Source organism: Oncorhynchus keta, chromosome 25 (assembly GCF_023373465.1).
Source record: "Oncorhynchus keta strain PuntledgeMale-10-30-2019 chromosome 25, Oket_V2, whole genome shotgun sequence".
NCBI classification, from domain to species: Eukaryota; Metazoa; Chordata; class Actinopteri; order Salmoniformes; family Salmonidae; genus Oncorhynchus; species Oncorhynchus keta.
Window position 1 is genome coordinate 36140344 of NC_068445.1, and position 14240 is coordinate 36154583.

Here is a 14240-nt window from a genome sequence, read left to right on the forward strand (position 1 = left end):
TTGGACTCAGAGACTCTGAGAAACCAAGATGCTACTTCAGATGGAATAGCAATCTATAAATCCACTGAACCCAAGAAAGCCCATCCGTTTATATTGAGTTACAATCTGAAATCATATCAAACAGTATTGTGACACAGTCCATAGAGACAGTCCACAAAGTTGTCAACTGGGATTGTAGAATTGATGAATCGAAAGGATTTCACACATCGATGCATTGCGCCAATATACTTTTATTTATGTGAAATATCATTCCACAGACAGACAGGTACATATGGTGTGATCAATGAACATGTGTCACAGCGGGTGGATAATACAACATCGTTTTTGAGACATAAAGTATCAAAGTACAATTAATAGAACTTTAACATTCAGTAAACTATCAACATTTTCAATACAATATGTTTTGTTTAATCTGTAAAAAGAAAATAAATATTTGATTGGTCTTTATATTTTTGTATAGCTTTGCTTTGATAATAAACATGTCTCGGAGTGTTTCATGTCTCAGAGTATAAGGCAAAGTATTAGGTCATGGAACAACATTCTCAACACCCTCTGTTTCAAAATGCAAAATGATCTCATTAGAATATGCCAAAAGTAATGATATGTAACCATTGTAGCCAAATGTCAGCCAAACTGACATATTAGTATCACCGAAGCTGACATATTAGTATCACCGAAGCTGACATATTAGTGTCACCCAAGCTGACATATTAGTATCACCGAAGCTGACATATTAGTATCACCCAAGCTGACATATTAGGGTCACCCAAGCTGACATATTAGGGTCACCCAAGCTGACATTAGTATCACCCAAGCTGACATATTAGGGTCACCCAAGCTGACATATTAGGGTCACCCAAGCTGACATATTATTATCACCCAAACTGACATATTAGTGTCACCCAAGCTGACATATTAGGGTCACCCAAGCTGACATATTAGTATCACCCAAACTGACATATTCGTGTCACCCAAGCTGACATATTAGTATCACCCAAACTGACATATTCGTGTCACCCAAGCTGACATATTAGTATCACCCAAGCTGACATATTAGTATCACCCAAGCTGGTATATTAGTATCACCCAAGCTGGTATATTAGTATCACCCAAGCTGACATTGTAGTGTCACCCAAGCTGACATATTAGTATCACCCAAGCTGCCATACTAGTGTCACCCAAGCTGACATATTAGTGTCACCCAAGCTGATATATTAGTGTCACCCAAGCTGACATATTAGTGTCACCCAAACTGACATATTAGGGTCACCCAAGATGACATATTAGTGTCACCCAGGCTGACATATTAGTGTCACCCAAGCTGACATATTATTATCACCCAAACTGACATATTAGTGTCACCCAAGCTGACATATTTGTGTCACCCAAGCTGACATATTAGTGTCACCCAAGCTGACATATTAGTATCACCCAAGCTGACATATTAGTGTCACCCAAGCTGGCATATTTAGTGTCACCCAAGCTGACATATTTGTGTCACCCAAGCTGACATATTAGTGTCACCCAAGCTGACATATTAGTATCACCCAAGCTGACATATTAGTGTCACCCAAGCTGACATATTAGTATCACCCAAGCTGACATATTAGTGTCACCCAAGCTGACATATTAGTGTCACCCAAGCTGACATATTAGTATCACCCAAGCTGACATATTAGTGTCACCCAAGCTGACATATTTGTGCCACCCAAGCTGACATATTAGTGTCACCCAAGCTGACATATTAGTGTCACCCAAGCTGACATATTAGTGTCACCCAAGCTGACATTTTAGTGTCACCCAAGCTGACATATTAGTGTCACCCAAGCTGACATTTTAGTGTCACCCAAGCTGATACAATATGTACCAACAACAGATGAAGTGGGTTCATATATCAGTTATCTATCATCTACTCCCATTTTTTCTGAAGATGTAAGGAACATGTATATACAATACTGTAACCATTCAAGATGCATGTACAGTATGTTTTGAAATTGAACACAATCATAATGGCTGTGTATTATCATTGTGTGCATCTACGCCATATTATAAAGTGCAAAATGAAAACAAAGCTATTTGTTTACAGTACGGTGAATTGACAATGTGCAATTGTATTATGTCCTCTGTGACCTTGCTGCAACCTTACTGCGACCTTGCTGCTTTTAACAAAACGCTCAGCGAAATGAGATAATTGTTGTCTGTCTTGACTGTTTTTAGACAGGACAGTAATCATAATTCCATCACCCGGTTGCTGAATTGTAACACCAAAATATTGGTGTGCTCAATCATGTGAAACCAAATAGTCCAATACAGTAGGTTTTATTTAACTGGGCAAGTCAGATAAGAACAAATTCTTATTTACAATGACGGCCTAGGAACAGTGGATTAACTGCCTTGTTCGATCTACCAACCTTTCGATTACAGGCCCAACGCTCTAACCACTAGGCTACCTTCCATTACATTACAAAATAAATGTCCTCAGCCTCCAAAACAGATGTAAGCATTTTAGTGAAGTGTATTTATCTTTTCGTTCTTTGTTTTTGCGTCTCTCCAGTGCAATGTATTGTACTTGTCCTAGTAGTTTCTTTACAACAAATCTAATAGAAGACATCATGACTATTTTTAGAATTCCAACAACAATACATATTGATGAGCTATTCAAGTTTCCCTTTTATTTGGCAACTACATAAAAAAATGGTGTGCTTTTCCATGTACTTGTTTTACTGTTCTCTCTCTTTCCATTCTGAGAGCCATTTACTCCACACAATGGTTGACTTTCATAGCTTTGGTCAAAATGTGTATTATACAGATGTATAGAGATGATCAGTATTCCAAGATGTCACTGGCAATCATGCACAACACTCTGAAGAGCACTGGAACAGCAATGGTGGAAATATTGCCCAGAGTTGGATTAGTGCTTTATTGCAGGGCTTCACAGGCCATTTGATGATCAGTATAGCAAAGTCTGTGTCCCAGAATGGTTTCAGAAGTGTCTTTAAGATGAAAGTGCTTCCTGGTTCTTTTATCTAGTGTGAATGTCATTACTTTTTAATTAAAAAAAACAAGATAGAATATATTACTATGGTATGTTCAAAGTCGCCATAGGAAGAGGATTGCATTCCAAGGACAACAAGGAGCTACCAAGGCATGGAAGTGGATTGAAGGTTATTGTTCCTGCTTCAATTCCCCAGAGCAGAGCTTCCTCATGGATGAGCCTACAGTTCTATATTGAACATGTCTAGCCAGCGATATCACATGTGAAATGTATACTTGTGATGTATTGCCTAATATAGCAGTGTATACATTCCATCACATCCATCATATTCCCCGTGTACAGAGCAGACATCTCTGTTATAATGTTATTATGCATATATGTCACATATCAAGCAAATACTGTATGATTTCCCAGTGATATGCTAATACAACACCCATCACGTCTGAGTTATTGGTTTTTCAATGGCAGTAAGGAATGTAAGGATCCTTATGGCAGTGACATATCTTATGTTCCTTATGACAGTGAGATACGTTATGATCGTTATGGCTGTGAGATATGTTGTGGTCATTATGGAGTGCTCAGTGAAGCTAATAGTCCACAGTATGTCAATAAGAACAGTTGTCCAAAAACTACTTTTAGGATATGATCATGTAGTCCACTAAACAGCCCTTTTGATCATGCAGAACTGTGAAATATACATTTATTATGAAATATTAACTTTTCCGTTTGTTGTTGTTTGATACACAGTACAGATGTAAAACCCATTGTTCATTCCCGCCACTGACCCCTTGACCCGCGACCCTATTAACAAAGTTGGTCACAGTTGGTTCACAATAAGTTAATAATGACACACCTCTGTTTGTTACACAGTCATATGGATATACACTGATAATAAGGTCTACAAATGTTTCAAGAGACGACTGGTTAAATCCATGCACTTCATGCACAGATGATGGTCAACCTCCAGGCCACCGTAGTTAAGGGTCTCAATGGGTTCCATTCAGAAAGGAGATAAAGGAGCATGTTGGGAAATATGCCCATGAAGGCATTTGGATGAGAGCCATGCCTTTCTGTCAGTTTATGTAGATGGGGGATTAATTGTCTGTTGTTGTTGTTGAGCTGTTCTTTTCTCAGTCATTTGTCCAGGTGTCTTACAGCAGTCTCTTTCAGAGGGTCAGGAGGCCATGGCCGTCCCCGCCTACTTCATGCCACTCCGTAGCACCTGATTGGCTGCGATAAGCATGACGCTGATGATGAAAGCGATGGCAAAAGCACATATCAGGCTCTTGCGTACACACGTCTGCTTGACTTGCTGCGTTGGACTAGCTGCTTGACAGGAAAAGGAGACAAGAGGAGATGGAGGAAAGTGAGAGATGATCAAGAAGGAGAGACGTGCACCTGTGAGTCTTTTGAATAAAATCTCTTTTGATGCTCTGCACATATCTGATACCGGAGGCAAGTTACATTGTAATCTCATCTCCAAATGTACAAGTATATGAACACAATTATTACGGATGAAAATTGCTTGGAGATGTGTTTTTACACCAGTGTGTACGATACATAATTACCTAGATTACAGCTCTGATTTCAGTTAGCTCCAAACAAGATAACAAATGCATTGGCACCTGAGAAGCATGATAAAATTGAATATATTAAGGAGTTTGGTGTACAGTGCCTTGCAAAAGTTTTCATCAACCTTGGCGTTCATCCTATTTTGTTGCATTACAACCTGTAATTAAAAAAATATATATATTTGGATTTTATGTAACGGACATCCACTAAATAGTCCAAATTGGTGAAAAGAAATACATAAAAATAAAAAAATATGAAATAGTGGTGCGTGCATATGTATTCACCCCCTTTGCTATGAAGCCCCTAAATCTCGTGCAACCAATAACCTCCAGAAGTCATATAATTAGTTAAATAAAGTCCACCCATGTGCCATATAAGTCTCAAATGATCTGTCACATGATCTACACATATATCCTGTTCTGTCCCCAGAGTCTGCAACATCACCAAGCAAGGGGCACCACCAAGCAAGTGGCACCATGAAGACCAAGGAGCTCTCCAAACAGGTCAGGGAAAAAAAGTTGTGGAGAAGTACAGATCAGGGTTGGGTTATAAAACAATATCAGAAACTTTGAACATCCCGCAGTGCACCATTAAATCCATTATTAAAAAATGGAAAGAATATGGCACCACAACAGTCCTGCCAAGAGAGGGCTGACCACTAAAACTCACAGACCAGGCAAGGAGGGCATTAATCAGAGAGGAAACAAAGAGACCAAAGATAACCCTGAAGGAGCTGCAAATCTGCAAAGGGGAGATTGGAGATTGGAGTATCTGTCCATAGGAATACTTTAAGCCGTACACTCCACAGAACTGGGCTTTATGGAAGAGTGGCAAGAAAAAAAAGCCATCTACAGTATGTCATTTCTTTATTCAGCTTCTTGATATGGCACACTTGTCAGGTGGATGGCTTATCTTGGCAAAGGAGAAATGCTCACTAACAGGGATATAAACACGTTTGTGGACAACATTTTAGAGAAATAAGCTTTTTGTATGTATGGAACATTTCTGGGATATTTTATCATGCATCATGGAACCAACGCTTTACATGTCGTGTTTATGTTTTTGTTCAGCACAGATGTCTTTCTCAATTAAACTATTATACTGGAAGCATATCAAAGTGTACAATAGGTCTCCTACTGTCCATATTAACCTGAGACACGTTAAAGTGGTTACCACAAAGTGTGTACTACAAAGTGTGTACTATACAGTGTGTACTACAAAGTGTGTACTATAACATGTATACTATAAAGTGTGTACTATAAGGTTTCTTACTGTCTATATCCACCTGGCAGGCCCCTGGGTTCGCTATGTGACTCTCCTCGGTCATGATGATGTTCTCGATATCCTTCATGGTGAGGTGGTCGGAGAATGTATCATACAGCAGCCTCTTCAGCTCCTCTACCGTCAGCTTCTGCATGTCAGTCTGGACACACACACACACACACACACACACACACACACACACACACACACACACACACACACACACACACACACACACACACACACACACACACACACACACACACACACACACACACACACACACACACACACACACACACACACACACACACACTGCTCTATGGTCGATTTGGTCGATTTTAGTTTATACAATGTTATACAATGTTTTGTATTTGGGGATGGTAAGCTAAGTGATCCTGGAGATTTTAGCCAGAGAATACATCACAACACTGCCCATTGATACATGTGGCATACTGTATGACTGTCTGGACTTAGGGATTCAATTATTTTGAGCATACTGCTATAGACCTCCTATTAAAAAAAAAACATTTTCAAGAGTCAGATGTGGTTTTCAGGCACCTGTGATGTTTCACATTAATCTTTCACATGTGAACAAATCACATGACAAATGTCACGTGGGGAAAAACATACTTTTTTTTGGACACGTGTGAAGATTCACATGGATTGTTCATATTACTCAGACATGTGTGGTCTCCCAACATTTCGCATCATGAGTTTCATATGTTTGCTTTTGTAGCAGGCGGGATTAGAGGCCATGGGAGAAGCCAACGTCTTGACCATTAAACCAAGAGAGCCAAAACTCATTTAGAAGTCGCAGGCGAGACTACTTCATCATGTCACCATGAGCAACCATGTCCGCCACATGCCCTCTACATTTTCACATGTGTATCTTCATATTTTAATGTACATTTTAACTATGGGTATCAAATGTACTTGAATTTACTGCAGGTTTTTCTGTGATTAATTATTATTAATCGCAAATTTGGAATTTGCTCAAATTGAGCTGTAATTTAAGATAATTTATGCAAAAAGCATTACAAAAATATTTACATCTTGATTTTGTTCAAAGTAATGGTTAGCAAAACATTCTTTAACCTCAACGTCAACTTGTTTTGACGTGGCATAGTTGTTTTCCGCTGTATATATTATGTATGTTGGATGTCTTCAGTGTACTTGCAAAGCAATAAAAAATGTGTGCACAAAAATGACAAAAGATTAAGTTGAGATTAAATCAGTTCATTTTAACATGTTAAACAGGATAAATAAGGGCACCCAGTTTTCTAGCATGAGAAACTGAAGTTTGATTTACACGTTATTGTTTTTCATGTGGAGTTTGTGAAACTGTAAATGAGATTTTTACATGTCAAACTGCATAACCAATTTGAATACGGCCAAGCACAAATTTCACATGTGCAACTGCAATTCACATGTTAGGTGAAAACATGTTTATGTTATCACATGTGAAAAGTTGGTGTTAACATGTGAATTAAAAATGTAAGACACGTGAAAATATGGTGTCAAGTAAAATTTTAGCTCAGCATGTGAAAACAGCTATTTCACATGTGAAAATGCTAATTTTATATGTATTTTTTTTTAGGCCGGGAGGGGCACACACAATAAGATATGAGTTTCTTCTAGAATCTAGATTGTATACAAAGACACTGCATAGATCATGCTAACACAAGCCTGACTCTGAATCAGTCTCGAAATACTTTTTACTATTACTGTCAATATGGGAGGGTAATTATCTGAAAAACTGTCACACAGTAAAAACCTGATTTCATCTAAATGGATTTTTCTTCTTTTGATCGTCAGACTAGTGTATAAAATGGGTGGGGATGGTTGTTGAAAGTCAGGAAGGACAGAAGAACATTACTAAGAATACTAAGTACTAAGTAAATACTAAGGTTGCATTCCAAACACATAAAAGTCACACCCTATCCCCTCAGCCCTCAAATTAAGTGGACACTTCTGATGATGTATCATGATGTCTGACGAGTTGACACCTGCAGGGCAAGGGGTGAGGGAAGAATGAATGGATTTTAAATGGACCGCTCTCGTTCCTCCCACAGTTGTGTTTTCAGTTATCGTGCGATACAGTCCATTATGATTGGCTACAAGACAACACCTCCGCAGACATCGAATGCTAGCCAGCTGACTATATCAGGTAAATCGAAAATTACAATGTTTAAGTGTGATGTCGGGGAAAGTTGTATGCGCAAGCTAACGTTTCCAAAAGCTAATCAAATAAAAGCCTCATTACTCACGAGGGGTCACCTTATCAACCCTCCACTGAATCTGGGAATTACATTTGTTTTCCTTTCAAGTCACAAAGTCTCCATATAATGGATAAATGGTGCGATAGATGACAGTTACAGTATAGCATTACATCCTAATCACCCAGAAGCCTTTGTAGCTTGTCAGTGGTAATAAGCAGGAAGGAAGCGGTTTATGATTACTTACCTTCCAGAACACAGAGTCAAAGTCGGTTCCGTGGAACTTGTCTGGCATTCCGGCTGCTGTCAGCTTGGGTCCGAGGAGAGTGACAAACTCTTCGAAATCCACCTGACCATCACCTGTTGATGACAGGAATCTTGATGACACCTGGTATGCTAGTGTGTGTGTGTGTTTGTGTGTGTGTGTGTGTGTGTCTGTGTGTCTGTGTGTCTGTGTGTCTGTGTTTGGGTTGGTGGGTGTGAGCGCCCGTCTGTGTCGTGAATGCGTGCCTGTGTGCATGCCTGCGTGTGTCCGTGTCTGTGTGTCTGTGTGTGTGTGTGTGTGTGTGTGTGTGTGTGTGTGTGTGTGTGTGTGTGTGTGTGTGTGTGTGTGTGTGTGTGTGTGTGTGTGTGTGTGTGTGTGTGTGTGTGTGTGTGTGTGTGTGTGTGTGTCTGTGTGTGTTTGTGTGTGTATGTGTGTTTGTTTGTGTGTGTGTGTGTGTGTGTGTGTGTGTGTGTGTGTGTGTGTGTGTGTGTGTGTGTGTGTGTGTGTGTGTGTGTGTGTGTGTGTGTGTGTGTGTGTGTGTGTGTGTGTGTGTGTGTGTCTGTGTGTCTGTGTGTGTGTGTGTGTGTGTGTGTGTGTCTGTGTGTCTGTGTGTCTGTGTGCATGCCTGCGTGTGTCTATCTCACCGTCCATGTCCAGTCTCTGTATGATGACCTCCAGCTCCACCTCATTGGGCATGTACCCCAGAGACCTCATGGCCATGCCCAGCTCTTGCTTCGAGATGAAGCCATTCCCATCACGGTCAAATACCTTGAACGCCTCGCGAATCTCTGTGAGGAAGACAACACAGAGAATTGTTTTAGTGTCAGCCTACCTGTGTCATGTGCCTAAGCACTAAATAACTTCCATTTCGAAAATAAGGTTTTAAATATGCTACACAAATGACTGGTCAATCTCTACCAACAAATGTAGCGGATGCACTGAAGACGATGGAAAAAACAGAACATTTAAATTAATTACAGTTTTTTTCTCCAATAGCGATCATAGATCTCCAAGGGATAAAGTGATGTGAGGTGAACAAATGGCGCATTCACTTTCACAGTGTATAGATTGGATCTTAAGAGAGCCACTGTGGCCATTTTGACAGACCAAAATGCATCTGTTAAAAAATGAACTAGGTTTCTGTATGTAAAAGGTCACTTCAGGAAAAAAAATGTATGACAGAAACCTAAGAAGAGGAAATGTTGGCTTTTCCAATAGATATTTTAATTTAAACTAATCTAAAGCATACCAGAGATCTGTATAATGAAGAGATATTCATGTCTCCGCCCTAACAATGGGAGTCATTGTCCCAAAGGCAGGAAGGTAGGCGAAAAGCTTAGGTCTGCATACTAAGCCCATGGAAACGGATTGGGCTAATTCTGGACAGATTTTGGCGAGAGTGAGCCCTCTCATTTAGCCTCTTCCTATCTGAGCATACTGACCAGGTCTGTCCTTAAAATACTTCTCCCATAGCTCAAAAGCCCTTTACCTTACGAGTGACCGAAACCCATCACTCATATGTGTTATAGACCGTCAGCCAGTCAAATGACTGATTGTAAAGATCTAGCATACAGGAAACTGTTTCAGGTGATGATGAACAATCTTCCCTATATACGTACTACGTACACTTGATGATGGGTAGATCTGGGATGAATCTGCTCCGGTATCTACTCTGACTGTTTTTGCAGTAGCCAAGAATCACAAAACACATTGTTAAAAAAATCATGTACGATATCAGATGTGTTTAAGTCAGTGTAAGTCTTATGGAAATGAAATGTAGCTCTGTGAGAGGACATTCTAGATAACATTTGCAGGTGTAAAATAGGTGACTGCAAACATGCTTATGTAAATAGAAAAATATGAACCCCGATTTGAATTTGAATGACATTGAATAAGTCTATAATTGAATATATAAGGGACAATTTTATATATTCATTAAAGTGATTAGAGAAAGCAGGAATGAGTAGATGTACCCATCACTAAGTAAGAATTATCATAATAAAATGCACTTCATTCACTCTGTAGCTTATTGTTAGTGATGTGCGGTGTAGTAAATAACATTTGCTGTTGCATTGATGTAGTGGGGTGTCAGAATAGGGATATGTGGGCATGTCCGTGGCCAAAATAAACCCCTGACTCATTTTGACAAATATTTTGAGCAAGAAAGAAAATGTGAGACGGATGAATGAAGACAGAATGTGTTGTGTATACATGAAGTGATGCCAATGCTTTAGGAAATAGTTTAGTATTATTTCCAAGGCGCAGAACGGAATGGATACCCATCTGCTACAGGGACAGGGGCACTTGGCTATCATGGATTACAATGTGACACACAATTTATAAGGTGGAGTAGAATGACATTTCCCCACCTCATGGCCACCCCAGCTGCTTCCGATCCTATTAACAACACCTCCAAATCCACCTGAGGTCCTTCACTCCAACTTTTTCTGGTGTTTGCTGTATAAACAGCTCTTCAGCTGAGCAGAGCCCTATTCCATTGAAAAGCCCAAACGCTGCCTCTCAGGAGGGGCGAGACTCTTAGAAGGTCTATATCTCTTACAATTGGCTATGAACTATAAGAGAGTTACATCATAACAACTAATTACAATATACACTCAGTGGCCAGTTTATTGGGTACACCCACCTTTGTCTCCAGAACAGCCTGAACTCTTTGGGACATGGAAAAGTTGATCAATTGGTATCAAATCGAAGTTTATTTGTCACGTGCGCCGAATACAACAGGTGTATAACTTACAGTGAAATGCTTACTTACAGCCTCTAACCAACAGAGAACAGTCTATGACTGTGGTGACTGTGGACTTTGACAATTTTAGGGCCTTCCTCTGACACCGACTGGTGTAGAGGTCCTGGATGGCAGGCAGCTTAGCCCCAGTGATGTGCTGGGCCATACGCACTACCCTCTATAGTGCCTTGCGGTCAGAAGCCGGTCAGAAGCCTTGCGGCAGTTGCCGTGCCAGGCAGTGATGCAACCAGTCAGGATGCTCTCCATGTTGCAGCTGTAGAACCGTTTGAGGATCTGAGGACCCATGACAAATATTTGTAGTTTCCTGAGGGGGAATAGGCTTGTCATGCCCTCTTCACGACTGTCTTGGTGTGTTGGGACCATTCTAGTTTGTTGTTGATGTGGACACTAAGGAACTTGAAGCTCTCAACCTGTTCAACTACAGCCCCGTCAATGAGAATGGGGGCGTGCTTGGTCCACCTTTTCCTGTAGTCCCCAATCATCTCCTCAGTCTTGGTTACGTTGAGGGATAGGTTGTAATTCTGGCACCACCCGGCCAGGTCTCTAGCCTCCTCCTGATAGGCTGTCTCGTCGTTGTCGGTGATCAGGCTTACCACTGTAGATTTGTCTGCAAACTTAATGATGGTGTTGGAGTCATGCCTGGCCAAGCAGTCGTGGGTGAACAGGGAGTACAGGAGGGGACTGAGCACGCACCACTGAGGGGCTCCAGTTTTGAGGATCAGCGTGGCGGATGTGTTGTTTCCTACCCTTACCACCTGAGGGCGGCCCGTCAGGAAGTCCAGGATTGTTTATTCCGAGAATCCAATGTGAGAATGCTATTCATTGACTACAGCTCAGCGTTCAACACCAGAGTACTCTCAAAGCTCATCACTAAGCTAAGGTGTTCCTTTTATCCAGGTGGGAAAGGGCGGTGTGGAGTGCAATAGAGATTGCATCACCGGTGGATCTGATTGGGCGGTATGCAAATTGGAGTGGGTTTAGGGTTTCTGGGATAGTGGTGTTGATGTGAGCCCTTACCAGCCTTTCAAAGCACTTCGTGGCTACGGACGTGAGGGTTTCAGATCTGTTGACATTTAGGCATTTAGTGTTCTTGGGCACAGGGACTATGGCGGTCTGCTTGAAACATGTTGATATTACAGACTCAATCAGGGACATGTTGAAAATGACAGTGAAGGCACCTGCCAGTTAGTCAGCACATGCCCGGAGCACACGTCCTGGTAATCCATCTGACCCAGCAGCCTTGTGAATGTTGAAGGTTTTTCTCACGTCGGCTACGGAGAGCGTGATCTGGAACGACTGATGCTCTCATGCATACCTCAGTGTTGCTTGCCTCGAAGTGAGCATAGAAGTGATTTAGCTCATCTGGTAGGCTCGTGTCACTGGGCAGCTCTCGGCTGTGCTTCCCTTTGTAATCAAGAGACCTAATGTGTTCCCCACATTATTACACCACTGCCACAAGACTGTACCATTGACACCAGGCAGGATGGGGCCATGGACTCATCCTGCTAACGCCAAATCCTGACTATGCCATCAGCATGACACAACAGGAACTAGGATTCACCAGACCAGGAATTTTTTTTCCTCTCTGTAATTTCCCAGTGTTGGTGATCGTCTGCCCAATGGAGCTGCTTCTTCTTGTTTTCAGCTGATAGGAGTGGAACCCGGTGTGGTTGTCTGCTGCAATAGCAAATACGTGACAAGGACCGACAAGTTGTGCCTGTTTGTGGACTGCCTGTTAGCATGAACGATTCATTCTCCTTCAACATGTCATCAACTAACTGTTCTCTCCCACACGGATGCCCCTTACTGGATGTTTTATGTTTGTTGCACCATTCGGGCGGTGGGTAGCCTAGTGGTTAGAGCATTGGGCCAGTTATTGAAAGTTTGCTGGATGGAATCCCCAAACTGACAAGGTAAAAATGTTTCATTCTTCCCCAAAGGCAGTAAACCTACTGTGCCGTGGATGTCGACTAAGGCAACCCCCCCACACCTCTCTGATTCAGAGGGTTGGGTTAAATGTAGAAGACACATTTCAGTTGAAGGCATTCAGTTGTACAAATGACTAGGTATACCCCCTTTCCTTCTCAGTAAACTCTAGACACTGTCGTGTGTGAAAAGCCCTGGGGGCCAACTGTTTCTGCGATGCTAAAACCAGTGCACCTGGCATTGATGAACATACCACCCTCAAAATCGCTTAGGTCACTAATTTTTTCCATTCCAACATTCAATCAAACAGTAACTGAATACCTTGATGCCTGTCTGCCTGCTTTATATAGCAAGCCACGGCTACGTGACTCTCTGTCTGTAGGAGCAAACCATTTTCATATACTGGGTGTTGTACCCAATAATCTTGTAACGGCATTCTTCCTCCTCTTCTGAGGAGGAGAAGCGAGAAGGATTGGAGGACCAATGCGCAGCGTGGTAAGTGTCCATAACGTTTATTTACAGACATAAACTGAACACTACAAAACAATAAACGTGAAACGAATGAAACCGAAACAGTACCGTGTGGCAACAAACACTCACACGGAAACAAACACCCACAAACCAACAGTGAAACCCAGGCTACCTAAGTATGATTCTCAATCAGAGACAACTAACGACACCTGCCTCTGATTGAGAACCATACTAGGCCAAACTCAAAACCCAACATAGAAAAACAAACATAGACTGCCCACCCCAACTTACGCCCTGACCATACTAAAACAAAGTAAGTAAATTGTGTGTATTTGCCACCATTGCCAATACTTGTCAGCACAAGATATCTATTAACATTAATCAAATAAATCAAAACAAACTCCTAACTCCTAGCTCTCCGGCCAATTTCGGCAAAAAAAAACAAGAAGAAGAACTTGCATCTACAATGTAATCCAGGCTAGGCTAGTTAGCCCTGCGAATTCAGCTAGCTCTACTAACCCATTTAGCCCTAGAAGCTCAGCTAGCCCCTCACACCACGAGTCCAACATGGCAACCAACAATGTCAACGACCTAAACCAGAATCAGAGCAAAGGGGTCTTGGAAGCAATCTCTTCCATGAGGATGGACATTTCCCACAAACTCGAAAGTGTTGTAACAGGGATTAGTGAGGTTAAACTTTACCTTAACTCCACGCGCCTTGACAAAGCAGAGGAACGCATTAGCATGGTGGAAGATACTCTAGTC

At 41.5% G+C, this 14240-nt stretch overlaps 1 protein-coding gene across 1 annotated transcript in view; it reads right to left on the bottom strand.

Annotated features, from left to right (window-relative positions):
• Positions 1-223: 223 nt before the first annotated feature.
• LOC118357955 (calcium-binding protein 7) overlaps positions 224-14240 on the bottom strand; it is a 58245-nt gene continuing 44228 nt past the window's right edge. Inside the window, exons 2-5 of the mRNA XM_035735261.2 lie at positions 8959-9102; positions 8297-8409; positions 5840-5990; positions 224-4321 (exon numbers count right to left, since the gene is read on the bottom strand). Of these exons, the coding sequence (XP_035591154.1) occupies positions 4194-4321; positions 5840-5990; positions 8297-8409; positions 8959-9102 (536 nt within the window). The 3' untranslated portion in view covers positions 224-4193. The remainder of the gene's footprint in view (positions 4322-5839; positions 5991-8296; positions 8410-8958; positions 9103-14240) is intronic.